This window comes from Suncus etruscus, chromosome 15, assembly GCF_024139225.1.
Source record: "Suncus etruscus isolate mSunEtr1 chromosome 15, mSunEtr1.pri.cur, whole genome shotgun sequence".
In the NCBI taxonomy this organism is placed as follows: domain Eukaryota; kingdom Metazoa; phylum Chordata; class Mammalia; order Eulipotyphla; family Soricidae; genus Suncus; species Suncus etruscus.
In genome coordinates, this window is record NC_064862.1 from 46,762,796 (window position 1) to 46,781,860 (window position 19,065).

At 59.6% G+C, this 19,065-nt stretch overlaps 1 protein-coding gene across 13 annotated transcripts in view; it reads left to right on the forward strand.

Annotated features, from left to right (window-relative positions):
• CAMK2B (calcium/calmodulin dependent protein kinase II beta) overlaps window positions 1-18,812 on the forward strand; it is a 70,258-nt gene extending 51,446 nt beyond the window's left edge. The window contains exons 4-23 of one of the 13 annotated variants that reach the window (XM_049789638.1): window positions 592-646; window positions 1,576-1,641; window positions 1,975-2,047; window positions 4,327-4,429; window positions 4,511-4,594; window positions 4,755-4,849; window positions 4,937-5,059; window positions 5,286-5,369; window positions 5,899-5,941; window positions 6,688-6,762; window positions 9,452-9,489; window positions 9,574-9,645; window positions 10,889-10,933; window positions 11,990-12,038; window positions 12,928-13,074; window positions 13,713-13,826; window positions 16,235-16,310; window positions 16,417-16,511; window positions 16,914-17,148; window positions 17,250-18,812. In XM_049789638.1, the coding sequence (XP_049645595.1) occupies window positions 592-646; window positions 1,576-1,641; window positions 1,975-2,047; window positions 4,327-4,429; window positions 4,511-4,594; window positions 4,755-4,849; window positions 4,937-5,059; window positions 5,286-5,369; window positions 5,899-5,941; window positions 6,688-6,762; window positions 9,452-9,489; window positions 9,574-9,645; window positions 10,889-10,933; window positions 11,990-12,038; window positions 12,928-13,074; window positions 13,713-13,826; window positions 16,235-16,310; window positions 16,417-16,511; window positions 16,914-17,146 (1,670 nt within the window). In that variant the 3' untranslated portion in view covers window positions 17,147-17,148; window positions 17,250-18,812. Of the gene's footprint in view, window positions 1-591; window positions 647-1,575; window positions 1,642-1,972; window positions 2,048-4,326; window positions 4,430-4,510; window positions 4,595-4,754; window positions 4,850-4,936; window positions 5,060-5,285; window positions 5,370-5,898; window positions 5,942-6,687; window positions 6,763-9,451; window positions 9,490-9,573; window positions 9,646-10,888; window positions 10,934-11,989; window positions 12,039-12,927; window positions 13,075-13,712; window positions 13,827-16,234; window positions 16,311-16,416; window positions 16,512-16,913; window positions 17,149-17,249 lie in introns of all 13 variants that reach the window. The other 12 variants (XM_049789640.1, XM_049789641.1, XM_049789639.1 and 9 more) reach the window with 12 other exon arrangements.
• The last annotated feature ends 253 nt before the right edge of the window (window positions 18,813-19,065 follow it).

Sequence of the window (19,065 nt, forward strand, 5' to 3'; positions counted from 1 at the left end):
GCTAGAGGGTGTCTACATGGCTCTGAATGGGGAGGGGACTGCAGCAGCATGGGAGCTGGAGCCCCAGTTACTGGGAGGGGCCAGTGCTGGTTTAGGGCTTAGGTTCACCCAAGAGGCAGGCAGTGAGGGCAGCTCTGGGCCTGGGTACAGTGGCCCAGGGCTGTTATGTGCTGGGACCTGGAGGTATGCGGGGCTCCTGGCAGAAGGACCCAAGTCTGGGAACTGACTGGGACAGTAGAGGGTGAGTAGTGTCACATCAGCCGCAGTACCCTGACGATGTGGCACCTCAGGGCAGGAGCTGGGCGTCAGCATGGAGGGGAGGGAAACACAGTCCAAGTGAGTCACACCTCGAAACAGCCCCCATCAGTGCCATCAGTGCCACGTGCTCAGAAGGGTGGTTGGTGGGACACGCTCTCTGGGCTTAGGTCCCCTTTGCCCCTTTCACTCTCTCACTTGTCCCTTCGTACCATACCCTCCACCCCTGTCCCATGCCCATTCAGCATAGCCCACTGGGAAGGGCTCTGTTCTGGGATGGCAGAACAGTTGGCTGGATAGTGTGGTGTTTGCTCACAGCCTGTCTTGTCCCTGCAGTCCGCCTCCATGACAGCATTTCCGAGGAAGGCTTCCACTACCTGGTCTTCGATCTGTGAGTGTCGGGTGGGCTGTGGGCAGGTGATGTAGAACATGGTCATGGTGGGCAAGAGGAAGGGGGACACCCTTCGGGGAAGGAGTCTGGGTGCCTGCCACCTTCCTTCGTGTCTTCATTGAAGGCTGCTGGCTGGCATGTACACATGTGGACACAGGATGCACGTCATCCTGTGAGTACACATAGGAGGAAGCAGGTGTGTGTAGTATCTGACATACAGAAGTACACATGGTTCCTGGAGCATGTACACCCATGTTTTGTGTGTGCATACATGCCTCTGAGCACACTGTGAGAAAGCAGGCATGTTCAATGTGTGAGACAGAGGTGCACGTAGTATGGAGCTGACCCCTGCCCTCGTGTGCCGATCTGTGTGTTCTGCAGGACTGAGGTGGTGCCACTCCCCTTGCTGCCCTTAGCTGTATGATCTCAGCCAGACACCCCCATAGCACTATCTTTAGCCCCTGAGTCATTGCTGCAAGGAACCTGGGGCCTGGCTGGGCAGGGGCTCTGGGCAGCCCCACATGTCTGAACACTTTTGAAGGGTCCTCTCTGTCCCAGCCAGCCCCATTTGTGACTGGTGCTGACCTAGGACATGCGGCTGCTGGGCCTGACATGGTGTAGCCCTGGTTCTGCTCCATGTTGTCTGCATTCCTGGCTTAGGGCAGCCTGGGGTCCACATGTGACCATGTGCATGGTGGGTGCAGGGACAAGTGGTTCTGTGGCCTGATAACCCCAGGACTGGACCCTGGTGACTATCCTTTTGGACTCCTTCCCTGGTTTGGGGAGGGGTGACTTCTGTGCCCTAAAAATCAGCCCCCCAGGGTCTTGATGTTTCCTCACCCAGCGTGGGTAGCAGGGGCACCACAGCCGACAGTGGGGTGTGAGCTGGGAGTGAAAGTGCGAGCAGCCATGGCCTGTGATCCCCACAGGGTGACTGGTGGTGAGCTCTTCGAGGACATCGTGGCCAGGGAGTACTACAGCGAAGCTGATGCCAGGTGAGTGGGAATGCCCCTCGCTCACCCACTCAGCCTCTTTCCCAGGCCTGCACCTTTGTCACGTCTGGCTGCAGCACTGGCCTCTGTCCTCCAGCTGATGCCCTCTGGGACCCCGGCCAGCAGGGAGCTGAGGGGCCCTGACCAGCCTCTTAACCACAGTGTCGCTGCTTCTGGCCTTTTGTGTGGCAGAAAGGGGCTGCCAGGCACTGCCCCTACGCCCCTTCTGCCAGCACACTTGGAGCTACCTGGGGGAATCCCTGCAATCCTGGTACCCAGGCCCTGCCCCCGTGGCCCTGCCTGCACTCAGGCTGACTGACATGCCTTTCTTCGCAGCCACTGCATCCAGCAGATCCTAGAGGCTGTGCTCCACTGCCACCAGATGGGAGTCGTTCACAGAGATCTCAAGGTGAGTGAGGCACCTGCTCTAGGTGGGCTGTGGTCCACCTCAGCATTAACCTGAGCTGTGCAGGTGTATGCATGCATGAGTCATGCACCACACGCATATGTGCACTTATGCGCATGCATGAGTGTTATGTATGTGTAAAACATGTCCCCGTGAATTGTGTGTGCCGTGTGCATATTATGAGCCATGTGTGTGAATCGTGTATGTGTGAGCCATGTGCATATATGGGTGGTAGGGAGCTGTGTGTGAGCCCTGGGATGTGTGTCAGGTGCATGTGAGAGCCATGTGCATGTGTCAGCTGTGTGAGTGTTTGAGCCATGTGTGTGAATTGTGCAAGTATGAGCCATTGTGTGAGCCATGTGTGTATGTGTGAGCTGTTCATGCCTGCCCTGTCCTTCCAGTATGTCTAGGCTTTGGATCATGCACAAGACCCCATTTGCACATGAGCCCTCAGGCTCCAGGGGCTCTGGCAGGTGGGGTCTGTAATATATGCAGAGGGGAATGGGGAGGGCCTCATCATCTCCCTGAGAACTTCAGCCTCTCCCCATCTCAAGGGTGCCCTTGGGGCAGCTGCACTATTTAGTAAGTGCAGCCCTGACACTCTGGAAGCAACATCTCCCTCCTTGTCTCTCCAGCCCCAGAGGCCGGAGTCACTCGTATTTCTGTGTCCCCGTGGGGTGGCTCTAGACTGCCCTCTGAACCCAGCATGGTGTGTGGGGAGACAGACTCAGGCCTTCTTGGTGCTTGAGGCTGGAATGGGTAGACTTGCATGTCCCAGGTTTCCTCGGAACAGTCTAGATTCAGGATTCTGAGTGGGGCAGGCAGCTCCTGGCACAGCCAGCCTGCAATGAGGGCATGGCTATGTGATGCTCCATCCTGCCTCTGGAACCAGATTCACCAGATGCTGCCAGGAGCTGCCAGAATGCTGCAGGTGGTCAGTTGTTTACACTGGTCCCAGAGCCTTCCAGGCACCATCACACAGGATAGGTATTCTGGCTGCCTTGCTGCAGTCCCAAGCAAGTGGCTACACTCCCTCTGCCCGTGGGCACTCACAGGAGGTCCTTCCTCTGTGGCCAGCTTGGAGTCTGGGACCCCAGTTTGGGCCTCTGAAGATGGGCATCCTGGCTCTTGCACAGCCCCCTCCAGTCTGGAAGAGCTTGTGGCTTGACGCTGCCCAGATGGGACTGCACTGTCCCTGTGCCTGCCTCTGCAGGGGATGGGGACATGGGGTAGTGGGAGAGGAGGTGGACATGGGGTAGCAGAATGGGGGGATGAATGTGGGGTACCAGGGAAGAGGATGAACTTGGGATATTAGGAGTAGTGGATGGATGTGGGGCACTGGAGAAAGGATGAATGTGGGTTACGATGAGAGAATAATAGACTGGGGTACCAGGAAAAAGGATGGATGTGGGATACCAGGAGGGGTGATGGATGTGGGGTACCAGGAAAGGGGGATAGATGTGGGGTATCAGGAGAGAGGGATAGATGGGGGGCACTAAGAGTGGGGAATGGACATGGTTCATCAGGAGAGGAGGATGTGGATACTGGGGGGATGGACATGGAGTACTAGGAGGGGGGAATGGATTTGGGGCAACAGGAATTAGGATGGTTGTGGGTTACCAGGAGGGGGTTATATGTGGAGTACCATGAGAGGGTATGGGCATATGTACTAGGAGGTGGGTTGACATGGGGTACTAGGAGAGGAGATAGACATGGGGTTCAAGCCAATGGGGTTGGATTGGGAAATCAGGAGGGAGGAATGAATGTGGGGTATATGGAGGGGAGATAAATGTGGGTTACCAGGAGGGTGGATGGACATGGTTTACTGGAAGGGGAGATGGCTGTGGGATACCAGGGGAGGGGGATGGCCATGGGGTACTAGGAGAGTGGAGGGACATGGGGTACTAGTAGAGGGTGATGGACAGGGGGTACTGCAAAACTAAATAGATGTTGGGTACCAGAGTGGACATGAAGTACCAGGAGGGGGTGATGACCTGGGATAACAAGAGATGGAGTAGATGTGGGGTACTATGAAGATGGATGGACATAGGGTACTGGGAGATGGTATGGACATGGCAGAGAGAAGGGGTCATGGATGTTGGGTACAAAGTCATGGAGTAGATATGGGGTACTGCAAAGTGGGATGGATGTGGTTTGCCCAATTAAGTGTGTTTGTTTCTAGGCAAAGTTGGGATCAGGGTGGTCAGTGGTGGGGTCAGCCCATTGCTGTGCTAACGTTCTGCTCTGCCCTGTCCCAAACCGGCACCTGTGGCCTCCCACAGCCCGAGAACCTTCTTCTGGCCAGCAAGTGTAAAGGGGCAGCAGTGAAGCTGGCGGACTTTGGCCTGGCCATCGAGGTGCAGGGCGACCAGCAGGCGTGGTTCGGTGAGCCCAGCGGGTAGGCGAGTGGGGACTCCTGGCACTGCTGGTGGTCCCCACGGCCCCTTACGGCCCCTCATGTCCCAGGCTTCGCGGGCACACCGGGCTACCTGTCCCCTGAGGTCCTGCGGAAGGAGGCCTATGGCAAGCCCGTGGACATTTGGGCCTGTGGTGAGACCCCTGGACTATCCGAGCACCTAAGCATGGGGAAGGGAGGGTGGTGACCACCTGTGGATGTTGTGTTGGTGGGTGGAAGTACTCAGGGCTCCCCTCCCTGGTCGGGCTGCATGATATGCCGCTGGGCCACCACGTGAGGCTCTCTCCTTCCCAGGAGTGATTCTGTATATCCTGCTGGTGGGGTACCCACCCTTCTGGGATGAGGACCAGCACAAGCTCTACCAGCAGATCAAGGCTGGAGCCTACGATGTGAGTCTCTCAGGGCCAGGCCAGGGCAGGGATGGAGCATGAGCTCTCTACTGGCACTTCACACACACAAACCTGCTTCCTTCTTAGTTCCCATCCCCCGAGTGGGACACAGTGACCCCTGAGGCCAAGAACTTGATTAACCAAATGCTGACCATCAACCCAGCCAAGCGCATCACAGCACATGAGGCGCTCAAACACCCGTGGGTCTGCGTGAGTCCTGCTCAGCCCGTGGGGCCCTGGGCTCTTGGGTGCAGCTGAGAAACTTGGTTTGTGGGGTCCTCCTGGGTGTAAGCGAAGAAGAACTAGGAGGGATGGACATGGGCATGAGGACAACGGGGGTTGCAGGGCAGGAATGGCTCAAATGGCTTGTAATGAGCTCAGTGATGGGTTCAGTGAGAGGCTCAGGAATGGGCCAGTAACTGGCTTTCTCCCACAGCAACGCTCCACGGTGGCCTCCATGATGCACAGACAGGAGACTGTTGAATGCCTCAAGAAGTTCAACGCGCGGAGGAAGCTCAAGGTGAACAGTGGCAGTGGGTGTGCTGAGGGTCCCCATATTACAGCCAGAACACGTGGGCTGGGTGGCCTCAGCATGGTCTCCTAAGAGGTGCCTGGCCCTCTGGGGAGTCCCGTTGGCACATGGCTCTGAATGTGGCTGCCTATAACTGTGGCCATGATATGCTCCAGCCCAGGACAGGGGAGAGAAATGGGCAGTGCTGATGCTGTGCTCAGAGCAGGGAGAGGAGTAGGCAGCTCAGGGGGATACTGGGCAGAGAGGGGCCTGGGTAGGGCACCTGACTCATCCCTGGGGCTGCCAGAGCCAGAAGTCTTGCCTGGAGGTTGGGCAAGGCCAGGCCTGGCTTGGAGACTCCAGGGAGCCTGGGCTGGCCATGGAAGTCCCTGTGGTGACCCAGCTGGAGTTATGGTTCTTGAGTCAGGGCTGGCCTGCAGTGGCTGTGGCTGCTGCAACTCTACACCTGTGTCCTATAGCCAGTGGCATGGGCACTGCTGGGAGGGCACTACTAGGCCTCACCTGTGTCTCTTCCCAGGGTGCCATCCTCACCACCATGCTGGCCACAAGAAACTTCTCAGGTGAGAACCACCTTGCAGAGAGTAGCCGTGCCAACAACCCCACCACCACCCAGGGCTCCTGGAGCCTGGCACATGGCGTCTCGGCGTGTCGGTCTGTGTCCTCAGCTGGCGCCAGTGTCTGTTGCGCGGCCCGTAGCTCAGTGTGGCTCCGTTTGCTGTGGCCTTGTTGTTAGGAATCTTCTGGAAGCCTGTTTTTTTTTTTTTTTTCGGGGGAGGGGTTCTGGGCCGCCTCTGTGAGCCCTGGAACTACATTGAGTGGAGGGCGGGGGGACCAGCGTAGGGGTGCTGTTGTCCAGGTGGGGCCTGCTGCCCCCTCACTGTCCTGCCTCATGTCCTGTGTGTGCCCCGTGGCGTGTGCGGGTGTCTGTCTGTCCACCCAGTCCTTGCCCTCTTTCCTCATCCTGTTCCTTTGCTGTGATTCTGTGCTGCTGGGACACACTGTCACCCTTACTAATGGAACTGTCCTGACTGTTCCGTCCTGTCCTGTCCCGTCCCATCCTGTCCACTCACCCAGCAGCCAGAGAAGACCCCGCTGGGGTTTTCTGCGGAGAAAGGAGGCAAACGCTTTCCTAGTGTCATTCGGTCCCATCTCGTTTCCACTCCCCTGTGAAAGGGACTCTGGAACCATCAACCACCCAGACTTTGACTCTAACCTTCTTCTGCTTCCTTTGTCTCTCCTCTCCCCACCTCGCCCACCTTCGTTTGTGTCTGCCCCCTACCCCCTGTCTCTGACCCGGTGCTAACAGTGGGCAGACAGACCACCGCTCCGGCCACAATGTCCACCGCGGCCTCCGGCACCACCATGGGGCTGGTGGAACAAGGTAGATGCTCTGCCCAGTGCCCGCCACCCGCCTCAGCTCCCCTTGCTGCACGCAGCTGCCCCACCCACACGCCCTGGGAGTGTTGCTCCTGCCCTGGGTCAGGAAGGCAGCCCCACAGCCCCCTGCAGTCCCCTGTAGCTCCCAGGCCCAGCGCCTCACCCCACCTGACCAAGGAAAGGCGGGCCCAGGGAGCCCCTAATTGCTCTGTCCATGTGTTTCACTGGACACTTCCCAGTAGTGTTCCTGAGTCTGGGGTTCCAAGACCCCTCCTTTTTTTCAGCAGCCCTTTCACTGCCTGTCCATTTCTGTGACACATCCACAATTACCTTCAGGCTTCGAGTACTAACTGGGGTCCTTGCAGACCCACCCACGCATGGGGGGCCCAAAGCTGAGCCCCCCCCATTGTGCCCGGAGCTCACTGGATGCCTAGCACACACAGATGCCCACTGCTGCTATCAGGGTCTGTGCACAGGCTGGAGACCTGTTCATTGGACAGTGCTGCTAGTGGCATCTCTGGCCTGAAAAGTGAGCAGCTGGCTGGTTCCTCCAGCGGGGACACCCATGTGCTGGTTTTCTGGGGCCGCAGTGCCCAGAGGGACAAGCTGGGGCTGTGAGCCAGGCCAAGCGTGGCTTTGCCCAGGACTCTGGCCATCCCTGGCTCTTTCTCCTTTCTTCTTCCATGGTACCCCAGTATGCTCCTGCTCACAGCCCCTCCTGGGCTCCTGGGGGTTCCGGGCCGTGGACCTGTCCAGCTGACTGTCCCACAGTGCTGGCGGCAGCCATGCCCAGGGCACAGAGGCTGTGGCTTGTTGGGGTGGTGCCGTTCTCTGCGGGGCTCCTGCCTGAGATGCCGCATGTGTGCTTCCGCCGCAGCAGGGGCCGGCATGTGAGGGCCCAGCATGGCCGTCCCAGGGCATACTTGGGCTCGTGCAGGCTGTGTGGAGTCTGTTCTCTGCCTAGCTGTGAGGGCAGAGCCGGGCTGAGCGCCTGGGCACAGCGGGAGTAGTGGGCAGGGCAGCCACAGAACTCGGGCTGTCCGGGATCGGGCATTCATTACTCCCACACAGGAAGCATGTGGGGCTGGGGGAAGGACTGTAAGCTGCAGGGGGCTTCCAGGTCGGGATATGTTCCCCATAGCCCCAGACTCCGAGTCTAAGTAGTTGGGGAGAGAGGAGCACAGCATGGAAAGGGGGCCATAACCAGATCAGGACCAAGGGGACCCCTGGGGCCATGACTGTCCTTTGTCCCCATTTTACCCACTCCTTCTGGCCTGTCCAATTCCTAGTTTCCTTTAAAATTCAACCTCCTAGTCCCCTCTCCCGTCCACCCTCCCAGCTCCCAAATCCCATCCAGCCTGCCTGAACCTTCCAGACAGTGCAGGATGGGGCTCCCCTTGCCTGCACGGAGACCCTTCTGCTCCTGAGGGTCACCAGATGGGTTGGACACTTCCTCTCAGGAGGCTCGTGAGCCATGCCCAAGCAGCCGGGCACTAGAACTGCTCATATTGAGGATGTGGGGGTCCAGGGAAGAAGGGGCTAGAACTGTGGGAGGGAAGAGGCCGCTACATCGTGGGCGTTGGAGTGCAGCAGAGGTGGGCACAGGAGGACCCCATAGAGTGGCAAGATCACTGGCAGGTTGGCACTGCCCTTGGAGGGAGCCTTGAGTTGGGGTGTGGGGAGGAAGGCCGGCAAAGGGAACTGCCTGATGCCAGGGGCTACTTACTGCATCCTCCATCCCACCATCAGTCAACCTCTTCAGGGGCTGACTTGCTACACATCCCCACTCAGCGGTGGGCACAGATGTGTGTGTGAGCAGCTGCCAGTTGGGTCAGCAGGGATCAGTCTGGCATGGCGGCTTCCGGTCTCTGAGACAGTGGGACCTGCCTGGTATCTTCGGTGGCCGCAGCAGGGATAAGGATGGAGCAGGAGGAGATGAGAAAGAGCGGGCATGGGGAAGGATGGGTACAGGGCAAGGTGGGCACGGGGCAGGGGGCACGGACTGGGTGAGGACCCACACTTCTTCCTGCTCTCCCCGTCTCCTGCGCCTGTCCACTCAGGCCGCATGGGCCGTCTGCGATGACAGGCCCGTCTTCCCGTGGGGCATCAGTCGGATGTCCGCAGCAGGAGAGGCTGTGTCCCCCCCTGCTTGCCCGGGACCCTCTGACCCCTGCCCCACAGTTTTCACGCTGGCCTGACCCACAAACCTTTTCTCTCTCTCCTCTCTCACTCCCTGTTCCCATTGCATCTTTCTCTTCGTGCAAGGTAAGCTCTCATTCAGTTTCCTGCAAGGGAGCAGTTGTGCTGGGAGTGGAGGGTCAGCGACGGAGGGTGGAACTGGCTAGCCCCAGGGCTGAACTGAGGGGGTGTGAGCCAGGCCGTGGGGCCTTTGGGATCTGCCCCTGCCCATAGCCAAGAGCCAGGTGGTGCTGGGCTTGGCAGTGGGGAGCTCTGAGCTTCTAAGTGAGGGCTGAAATGGAGCCCGCTGACCCCTGCCTGTCCTGAGGATGGGGGCCCCTGGCAGAGGGGAGCTGTTTCTGCTCAAAGCCCAGGGGTCAGCAGGGCAATTTGGGATCCCCTGGAGGCTGTAGGAGGGAAGAGCTTGTTCCAGGGCCTGGACTGGCCTTTAGGAGGGGCTTGTTAGGGCCCCAGCATGACCCCCTCACTCGGGACCCTTTGCTCCCACACAGCAGCCAAGAGCCTCCTCAACAAGAAGGCGGATGGGGTGAAGGTGAGCCCCCCAGCCAGCCCTGTAGCTGCCCCCACCCCCCTCAACCTCTTTCCTCTAACACCTGTTCATGTTCCCACTCTACAGCCGCAGACCAACAGCAACAAAAACAGCACAGCTGCCACCAGCCCCAAGGGGACGCTGCCTCCTGCTGCCCTGGTACTGATACCCCCAATGACTCCCCCACTGACCCTTACCTGGTACTGACCCCCATCTACTGATCCTCATGTACTGGCCCTCATGTATTGACCCCAATATACTGACGTCCATGTACTGACCTGCACTTAGTACTGACCCCATATACTGACCTTTATATACTGATCTCCATGTACTGACCCCAGAGTACTGACCTCCATTACTGACCCCATATTGACCCCCCCTGCACTGACCCCATATAGTGACCCCAAGTACTAATCTCATGTACCGACCTCCATATACTGACCCCAAATACTGATCCCATGTACTGACGTTCACCTGGTACTGACTCCTCGGTCCCTTTCGCTACTGACCTTTCACCTCCTACTTCCTGGTACCCCCTGCCCATTTCCTGTCGTCTGCCCCCGACTCCGTGTCCTCCTGTCAGGTGCTGTGGGCAAACAGGCAGGGCCTTGGCCTCACTGTGCTGCCCTCAGGTGTGGGGTGGGTTGATCTCTTGGGGAGGGCCGGGCCTGGCTCCTGTTCATATTGACTTGGGATCAGTGGGATCTTCTTGGGCTGCCTTGGCCTAGACTCATGCCCAGATGAGGCAGGGGATGGGCAAGCCTGGAGTGCTGGTGGACCTGAGCTCCTCTTGACGCTGCTGGGGCACATGTGGTGGTGATCCGAGCTCCCTCCAAGTATAGCCATGCGTGGGGCCTGTGCCCGCCCTGTGCTCACCTCATGGTGGTGGGGACAGGCCTCACTGCTCCTCTGCAGGCAGCACCCTATGGCCCGTGGCCCAGCCTGTAGGGCTGCCTGGGCATCTGCAGGTCAGGAAGCACTCTTGGGTCCCACAAGGACTTGTTAGCCTCTGAGCACTGGGGGCTGCCTCTGCTGGGCGTGGGGAGGGTCCAGGGCCTGCCAGCCAGTCCCCTCTCAGGCCCCGTCCATCTCATATGCCACTTACACCCCATGACATTTCCAAATCTGTGCCAAACTATGCCCACCCATGCCCAGCCCAGGGTCAGACCACAGAGGCGGTGTGCTTTGTTCACTCCATCATCCCCTGAGCCTGCCACCTGCTTGTCCATGTGCTGCCCGGGCTGCGGCCGCCTCCACAGTCTGTGTTCCACCTGCTGTGCTCCACCCGCTATGCTCCTCCTGCCTGGACTTTGGGCCTCTCCACAGTCCATGCTCCTCTCACTGTGCTCCCACCGCTGGGGTCTCACGTGGCCTCTCTCCCCTCTCGCTTCTCTCTCTGTAGGAGCCTCAAACCACCGTCATTCATAACCCCGCCGACGGGATCAAGGTACCGAGAGCCACTGGCCTGGCTATGGCCGCATGCTGCCCCCACCAGCCCACCCCTGCCCCTACTGCTCAAGCCCAGGCGCTGAGTTCCCCCGTCCTGCACAGACATGTGGGCACTTCTCAGGGGCTTCCCAGGGCTATTCCCAGCTTCAGCCCTGCCCCTGCTGGGCACTCCCAGCTCTGCTATGTGGGCCTGGAACTGGGCAGGTGCAGGGTGGGGGCTCTCAGACCCTCACGGCCTCCCCATTGCTCACCAGGCGACCCTCGGCCTGCCTCTTGCTGGCCTCCTCTCCCTCTGCTCTGACATCCATCCCATCAGCATTTCACTGGGGTCAGGGAAGGGACTGGCTTGGGGTGCTGGAGGGAAGGGCACGAGACCCAGTTGGTCAGGGGCCAGAGCCACTCTCAGGATCCTCAGCACATGTGGTTCCTGGCAGCATTGGGACTTGAGGACCGAAGGCACTGATTGACCAGGGTGCGAGGAAGGGCCAGAGAATCCCTTCAGCTTGTATCTGGGCTCAGGGTTGCTGTCCCTATGGGCTGTATAGGTAGGGCCAACTACGTGGACATAGTGGTTAGTGAGTAAGCACACTGGGCACACAGGAGGGACCCATGAAAGTCCCCTCTAAGGGCTGCACGCAGCCAATCCAGGACAAATGCTTTGAATCCCAGCATCCCATATGGTCCTCTGGCCAACCAGGAATGATTTCTGAGAGAAGAGCCAGAAGCAACCCCTGAGCACTGTTGGGTGTGACATCCCCCCAACCCCAAAAGAAAGCCCCTCTGAGGAGCCAGTGCCCAGGACTGTAGGGGATGTGGGCATGTCCTACTGCTGGAGCAGTCTGTGGCCTGTGGGGGGCTATGGGTGCAACTGACACAGGTGCCTAGAGGAGCAAAGTGCACAGACCTGCCCTGCCAGGATGCCCCTTTCTGCTGTGGAGTTGGGGTGCTGGAGGCCTGGGCAGAGTAAAGCTGGGCTCTTCAGTTTCTCCTGCCCTGCCTGGGGTGGGGATGGGGTCAGGTAAACCTCAGCACTAACACTGTGCCCATCCCCCAGGAGTCTTCTGACAGCACCCACACCACCATCGAGGATGAAGACACAAAAGGTATTGTGTGGCCCTGCTGGGCCTCACAGGGGCCACCTGGGGCCAGAAGGGGCCTGGGCCAGGCCAGAGGAGGGCGCCCTTGCCCCATTGTGTGGCTCAGGGCCACCTCAGCTCCGAGGTCCAGGCTGCTAGCAGCAGGGGCCTGGCCCAGGTGCAGGGCTTGGGGTGGGGGTGGGTTGGGGTGGGGGACGGGAAGTCTGCTCTCTGCACTGCACCCCTTCCCAAAGCATGTTGAGGTTGGTTTCAGTTTAAGGCTGGCATCACTGGGCAGGCCAGAGGGGCACTTCCATGCTCAGGCCTCAGGGCTGCCTGCTGGGACCCCGCCTGCATGTCCAGTCTGACTTGCCTCATGCTTGGGCCTTGGCCTCCCAAAGAGATCTGAGGCCCAGCCTGGGCCACATAGGGCTGCTCTGCAAATACCCACAGGGCCACCCTATGGAGGGTCCTGGAGTGGCTGTGAGCATGGGCAGAGTGGCTCTTGGGCTTGGGGACCTTCCACACTGGCCTTCCAGCCTCCTTCCTGGGCCCAGCTGGCCCTGGCACCCCATGCAGCAGGCAAGAGTACATTGGTCACCTACAGCAGGACCTGGCCTCTGTTCTGAGCCTGGTGGCTACCACCCTCAGGGCCCACTCAGGCCCAAGTCTGGCACAGCACAGGGAGCCCCAGAATCTGCCACTTTGGGGTTCCCTGGGGAGCGCGCCGGCCCCAGCGCCACGATATCTGGAGTCGCCCCATGTGTGTCTCCCAGAGCTGGCCAGGTCCTGGCTGGTTCAGGCCTCTGGTTCCCTGGGCCCTGCTCACCCCGAGGTCTTTCTGAGTGCCTGGCCCAGCTCCCTTTGTGCCGCTCAGTGGCAGGGCAGGGTGAGAGCCGCCTCTTCCTCCCTCCAGCCCTTCCTGTTGCCGTCTGCCTTGCGTCTGTCTGTCCCCTATGTCCTCCTCTGTCTGTTCACCCAGCCCCCAGGATCTCTGATCTCCTGAGCTCCGTGAGGAGGGGCTCAGGGACCCCAGACGCTGAGGGCCCCTTGCCAAGCCCGTGTAAGTAGCATCCATTCAACCTGTTGCCTGCTGCCAAGGGCACAGCAGCTCCTGCCCGAACACTGCAGCTGCACCCCGCCACGCTCCTGGGCTAGCTCTGGGCATGCCCCCTGGCCACGCACCTGTGCTAGCTCTGGGCACCTCGAGCCTCTTCCTGCTTCCCCCTCAGCACAGCCCTCCATGGTTGCCCAACTCCTTCCTGCACTGTGTCCAGCTCAGGCCTCCCAGGGCTCTGAGGTTCTGAGGTCACTTCACAATCCTATGGCTGAGACCTTTCCTGCTCAGTCCTTGGGTTCCCCCAAGGCTCTCTCATGCCTGCTCCCTCCACAGCCCCCCCCCACCCCCCAGTGGCTGCCTTCCCTCTGCCTGGGCCTTGGCGCCCCCTGATGGCTCAGACCTTGCTTCCAGCCCCCATGATCCCACAATGGGAACCCTCCATTCCTTTTGTTCCCTGCACCTCCAAATCCCATCTGTCCTTACCTCCTGTGCCGATTGTGTTCTGCCCTGTACCCCATCCTTCCATGCTCCCCTCTGCCCATCCTGTTTTTACCCCCTGTATCCCCTGCATTCCCCGGACTTGCTCAGCATCACAGCTCCGGCCTGTGCCCCTTCTGTGTCCCCCTCTGTCTGTTCCCCAGCCCCCAGGATCTCTGACCTCCTGAGCTCCATGAGAAGGGGCTCAGGGACCCCAGACGCTGAGGGCCCCCTGGCCTGCCTGCCTCCAGCTCTCCCTGGCCCCCCACCCACCCCGAGTAAGTAGCAGCTTGGGGGGCCCTGCTGGCCATTCCCAGGGGCTCCCCTGCTGCAGTGGGAGAGGTCAGCATGGGGGGGCAGAACTGGTGCTGAGGGCTCCCTGCACCTCAGGAGACAGGCTGTGGCCAAAGGCGCGTGCTGACCCCACACAGTGGTCATCACACTCGGCATCTCTTGATGCCGGACTAGGTTTGTTCCTAGTGGAACAAAGAACAAGTGGAAGTGCAGGCTGGCGGCCATGCGAGGTGCTTGTAAAGGGCAGGCAGGCACCCTGGGGTGCCCCTGCTGGGCAGGGCGGAGCCGCCATAGCCACCTGCCAGCATAGAGGTGTCGCTTACAGGGATTGATGACTCGGGCTGGGGCCACAGGCTGCCCCAGGAGGCTGCAGGGCTGGGCATGGCTGCAGAGTGGCTGGGTGAGTGGGTACGGGAGCAGGGCACGGGGCGCAGGGTAGGAGGGGGTCGGTTGAGCCCCTCTGCCCCATCCTCAGGCATCTCATCCACCTCCCCTACACTCCCGGGGGAGCTCTGCATCTGGGAGAGAAGAGGGTAGGGCGGCTCTGAAGGCTCCCAGAACTCCCAGGATGACTGCTCAGGGGTCCTGGGCAGAGCCCCACGGTCTACAGGATTTGGGGGCTGCAGGTGTGTTCAGACGTGTGGCTGGCAGGTGCAGGGGGCTCAAGATGGCAGGGGCTGAGCACAGGAGCAGGGTCGGGGAGGCGATGGGGAGCAACATCAGACGCTGAGGCCCCAGCATCATCTCAGCGGGGATGAGGGGTGGCCAAGGATGGGCAAGAAGTGGGAGTAGGGGGTCAAGGGCAGGGACGGAGGTTATACTCCTTTCTTGGGGGCCAGTTCCCAGGTCCATTTGGAGGCCTTCAGGGTCCAGGCTGCCCTGAGCCAAAGTGCATCTAGGGATGCAAAAGGAGAAGTGTGTGTATGTGTGTTCCTGTGTGGACATGTGTGTGAAGAAGTGGGGCTGGTCCCTGCCAGCTCCCTGGAACCACAGGTTGATGTGCAAAGGGGAGATGGGGAAACAGCATTCGACCAGGAGTCAACCATGCAAACTTATGGGCACATGCATAGGCGCACACATAGACACAAGCACACATTAGCGTATACACATACACGTATACGCACACACATACATGTCCACACGATGCACACACATGCAGGTGGCTGTGTGCAGTCATGCTGCTGTCCTAAGGCTTTTCTCGAGTCACTGTTGGACCCCAGTGCCAGCACGTTCCCTCTGGGGACAGGGCCCTGTGGGGTGAGCCCTAGGGAGTGACACTTAATGCAGAAGCACATGGGGGCTCCCCTTTGGGGCTGGTAGCTGGTCACAGCCAGTATGTGGTCAGATGGTGCCTGCAGTAGAAGATGATGCTTCCCAGCACCGCTGTGTCCTGCTGGGCAGCAAGGGCTGGACAGGCACTCCAGGGGGGCAGGGCTCTGGGTGCCCTGGGGAATGTTTTTGGGGGCCATGTACATCTCAGGTAGACAGGAGCTCACCATGTATGTATGCCTGTGTATGTACAGTGCAATGTTGGTTGTGCATGTGTGTATGTGTGGATACTGACTGTGCATTTCCATGTGTGTGGTGCTGGCTGTGTGTTCCCATGTGTGTGTGTGTGTTCTGGCTATGCATTCCTGTGTGTGTGCAGTGCTGGCTGTGTGTACCTGTGTGTGTGCATGTACACGTGCGTATGTGGTGCTGACTGCATTCTTGTGCATGGTCATGGTGAAGCACTTGACTCAGGACCTCAGTAGTCTGGAGTAGAGGTGGGGGCGTGAGGAGAGGGAGGGAGCAGGACCCTCAGCCCGTCCCTAAAGGCCTGTCTGAACACGGCAACCTGGGAGCCAGTGGTGTGGGCTGCTTGATCTTCACCTCTTCTGCACAATGAGAACATCCTGCATGGATGGAGACTATGGTCAGACTTCCCAGGGTCTAGTGGGGTTTGGGCCTGACTTCAACAGAGGTCACAGGGTAGGCGCTTTGAGGTGGCTGCAGGAGAGCTGAGACTGGAGGGCGGGCTTTATGCAGGACACAGACAGAGACCTGGGGAGGGACACGCTAGCTGCTGGATTCCAGTAAAAGGCTGCTTCCTTCTGCTGTACCTGAGTCTCACATGAGGTTCTTTCCAAATCCCCCCACCCCAGCATGGTTGGATGTGTGTAGGGGATGCTCGGTGGGCAGGGCACAGACAGGAATGCACAGCCCCAGGACTGTGGGCACCTGTGTTCCCACCCCTGACATCTTGCAGACATTTGGTGCCGTGGACAGGCCTCTGTTGTCCAATAAGGAAACTCAGAGAAAAGCTGGTGGTGCTGAGGGTGGGAGCTGTAGGCGGTGCCAATGGCTGAGCTGGGTGGGGCCGGGCCGAGTGGTCATTGTCCTGTCCCTGCAGCGAGGAAGCAGGAGATCATCAAGATCACGGAGCAGCTCATCGAGGCTGTGAACAACGGGGACTTTGAGGCCTATGCGTGAGTGGATGCCCTGCTGGGCCATGGGCTGGAGTCCTGGGAGAGCAGGGGTGGAAGGAAGGGCTCAGAGCCCACTCTGACCCCATCATGTGGGTGTGGCCCCCAGGAAAATCTGCGACCCAGGCCTGACCTCATTTGAACCCGAAGCTCTGGGCAACCTAGTGGAAGGAATGGACTTCCACAGATTCTACTTTGAGAACCGTGAGTTAGGGGCTGAGACCTGGAGAAGGGGAAGGAGCTTATGGTTAAGTGGGGGGACCTGTAAGGGGCAGTGTCTTAGTTAAAGCCAAGCTTTAAAGGGCAGAAACTGTGAATAAGGGGCAAAGCCTTGGGTAAGGGGCAGGACCTATGGTTAAACTGAGCCTTAAGGGAGGAGCCTATGGAAGGGTGTGGCTGGACTGGAGGCCTTGCTCCAAGAGCCCCATGACCCCCTGAACCAGAAGTTCTGGCCCCCTGCCCTACTTGGGCCTCCCAGGTCCCACCTGTCATGCTGGTCCACTGGAATAGCCCTTGACACTCCCAGCCCTCCCGACCAGGGAAGGTGGGGACAGCGCCCTGGGGGGTCTCAGGGTGCCAAGTGCCTGCCCGCCTGCTCGCCCACAGTGCTCGCCAAGAATAGCAAGCCAATCCACACGACCATCCTGAACCCGCATGTGCACGTGATTGGCGAAGATGCCGCGTGCATCGCCTACATCCGCCTCACGCAGTACATCGACGGGCAGGGCCGGCCCCGCACCAGCCAGTCCGAAGAGACCCGCGTGTGGCACCGCCGCGAGGGCAAGTGGCAGAACGTCCATTTCCACTGCTCGGGTGCTCCCGTGGCCCCGCTGCAGTGAAGGTGAGCGGAGGGCTGTGTTGGGCTCCCACCAACCGGGGGTGCGCGTAGGGCTGCAGCCTCTGACTAGCCACTGACCCCTGCTACCCCGGGTCCCGTTTCAGAACCGCTTGGGCTTCGGGACAGACGGATGTTCGGAGCTGCCTGCCCTCGGTTGCAGGCCTGCCTGTCGCATGTTCGTGTCTGCCTCCTTCCTCCCCTGGTGCCGTGTCTGCAGAAAACCAAGACCAGATGTAATTTCTTTTTAAAAACAAAAAAAGAGATGACAGCGACAACCACAACAAAATTAATGCTGGATGAATTGAGGAAAGAAAACAACAAAACTTCATCCAGATCAAGCTGTAAAAATCACTGGCGTTTGTGGGGTTTTGAACCAACTGGCTGCTCTGTCCCATTCCACGTGTGTCCGTCTGCTCCTGGCCACCGAGGACAGCCCCCCGCGAACTTGTCCATCCAGGGCCTGTTGCGTGGTGTAGTGCCCACCCCAGGCACCGCAGCCCCCTCCCCCCACCTGCATGGCTGCACCTACAAGCCGGCTGTCTTGGGCAGGGGCTGCGGGGTGCTTGCGGGGCTGCTGTCCCTCCTGCTTCCCGGACCTTCCTTCCCATGCCCCAGGTCTCCAAGTCCTCGCTGGCCCAGACCTCCCAGCTCAGGCCCTTGTGGGGGTGGGGAGGTGCGAAGGAGAAACGCCTTAGTTCCCTTTGTTGGCTGCAGCCCTGTGGGGGGTGGGCAGGGCCCTTGTCCCAGCCTCATTGCCTGTTTGGGGGCTTTCCCTTCTCTGCTCACCCCTCCCCAGCCCATGGGGCCGCTCAAGAGCATGTCTGTCTCCCCACCAGCCCCTGGCCCCTGTTCCCAGGCCGGGCAGGCCGTACTGCAGGATGAAGGATGGAAGCATAGGAGGTGGTGCTGGGGCCCTGAGAGGTGCTTGCTGAGGTGGCGTTTGGAGCTGCAGGGGGAGCTGGTACAGGACAGAGATGGTCAGGCTGAGCTCTCGGAAACCCCTGAGACGCTTCATTGTATAATGGGGACCAGCCGAGGAAAGAAGGGGGCCTCCGGGCATGCAGGTGGCAATGCACGAAGGGTGGGCTGACACTGTCCACTGGGGCACATGGGGCTGTGGTCGGGGTAAAGACTGCAGAAAGGCGGGACCTGCTGCCCCCAGGACTCGCTGACATAATTTTTAACAAGGATTTTCTTTCTCTTGCCCCCACAAACCGAGCCAAGGGAGAGGCACAGAGTGGGGACAGGACACGGGGGTGCTGACTTCTAAGGGGACCGTCCATGAAAAACAGTGGACACTCACCCACCTCCCACCCTCTCCCCCATGGACACAGGGTAACCATCTGACAGGGCTCATCACGCACAGCGTGGGCCTGGCCACCACTCATCTCCTGGGGCTCCTCTGCTCCCACCAGTCCCCACAGCCCTGCCTGTCCTGGACCCTTTGGGGGCCTTTTTTCTGGGGCTCATTCTTTTGCATGACCCTTCCCAAGCAGCCACGCCACTGTCCTGACCCCATCTGCCATGTGGCGGTGGCGGTGCTGGCCGGCCTCTCCCTCCACTCCCTCTTTTTGCTGAGTTTCATTGTCTTTTCTTTCTGAGCCTTGTAAGTGTACAAAACTTATTTTGTTCTGTCTCGGGAAACTGCAAATAAAAGGACAAAGCGCTGTGCGTGCAGCCTGGCACCTCCATCCCACGTGGGCCCAGTGTCCTGGGCTGGTTCGAGAAGCCAGAGGTGGGCAAGCCTAAGGAGGCAGACAGCATGCAAGGACATGAGGTCTCCCTATGGGTGTCACCGGGCAGATGTCCCACAACCCTGTACTCCATCATTCACCAGTTCTCAGTTCTGCTGAGCCAGAAGGATGGAGCTTGGTCTGAGTGTGGGGGCTTCCCTCCCATCTCCTCCCAGATGTACAGCCC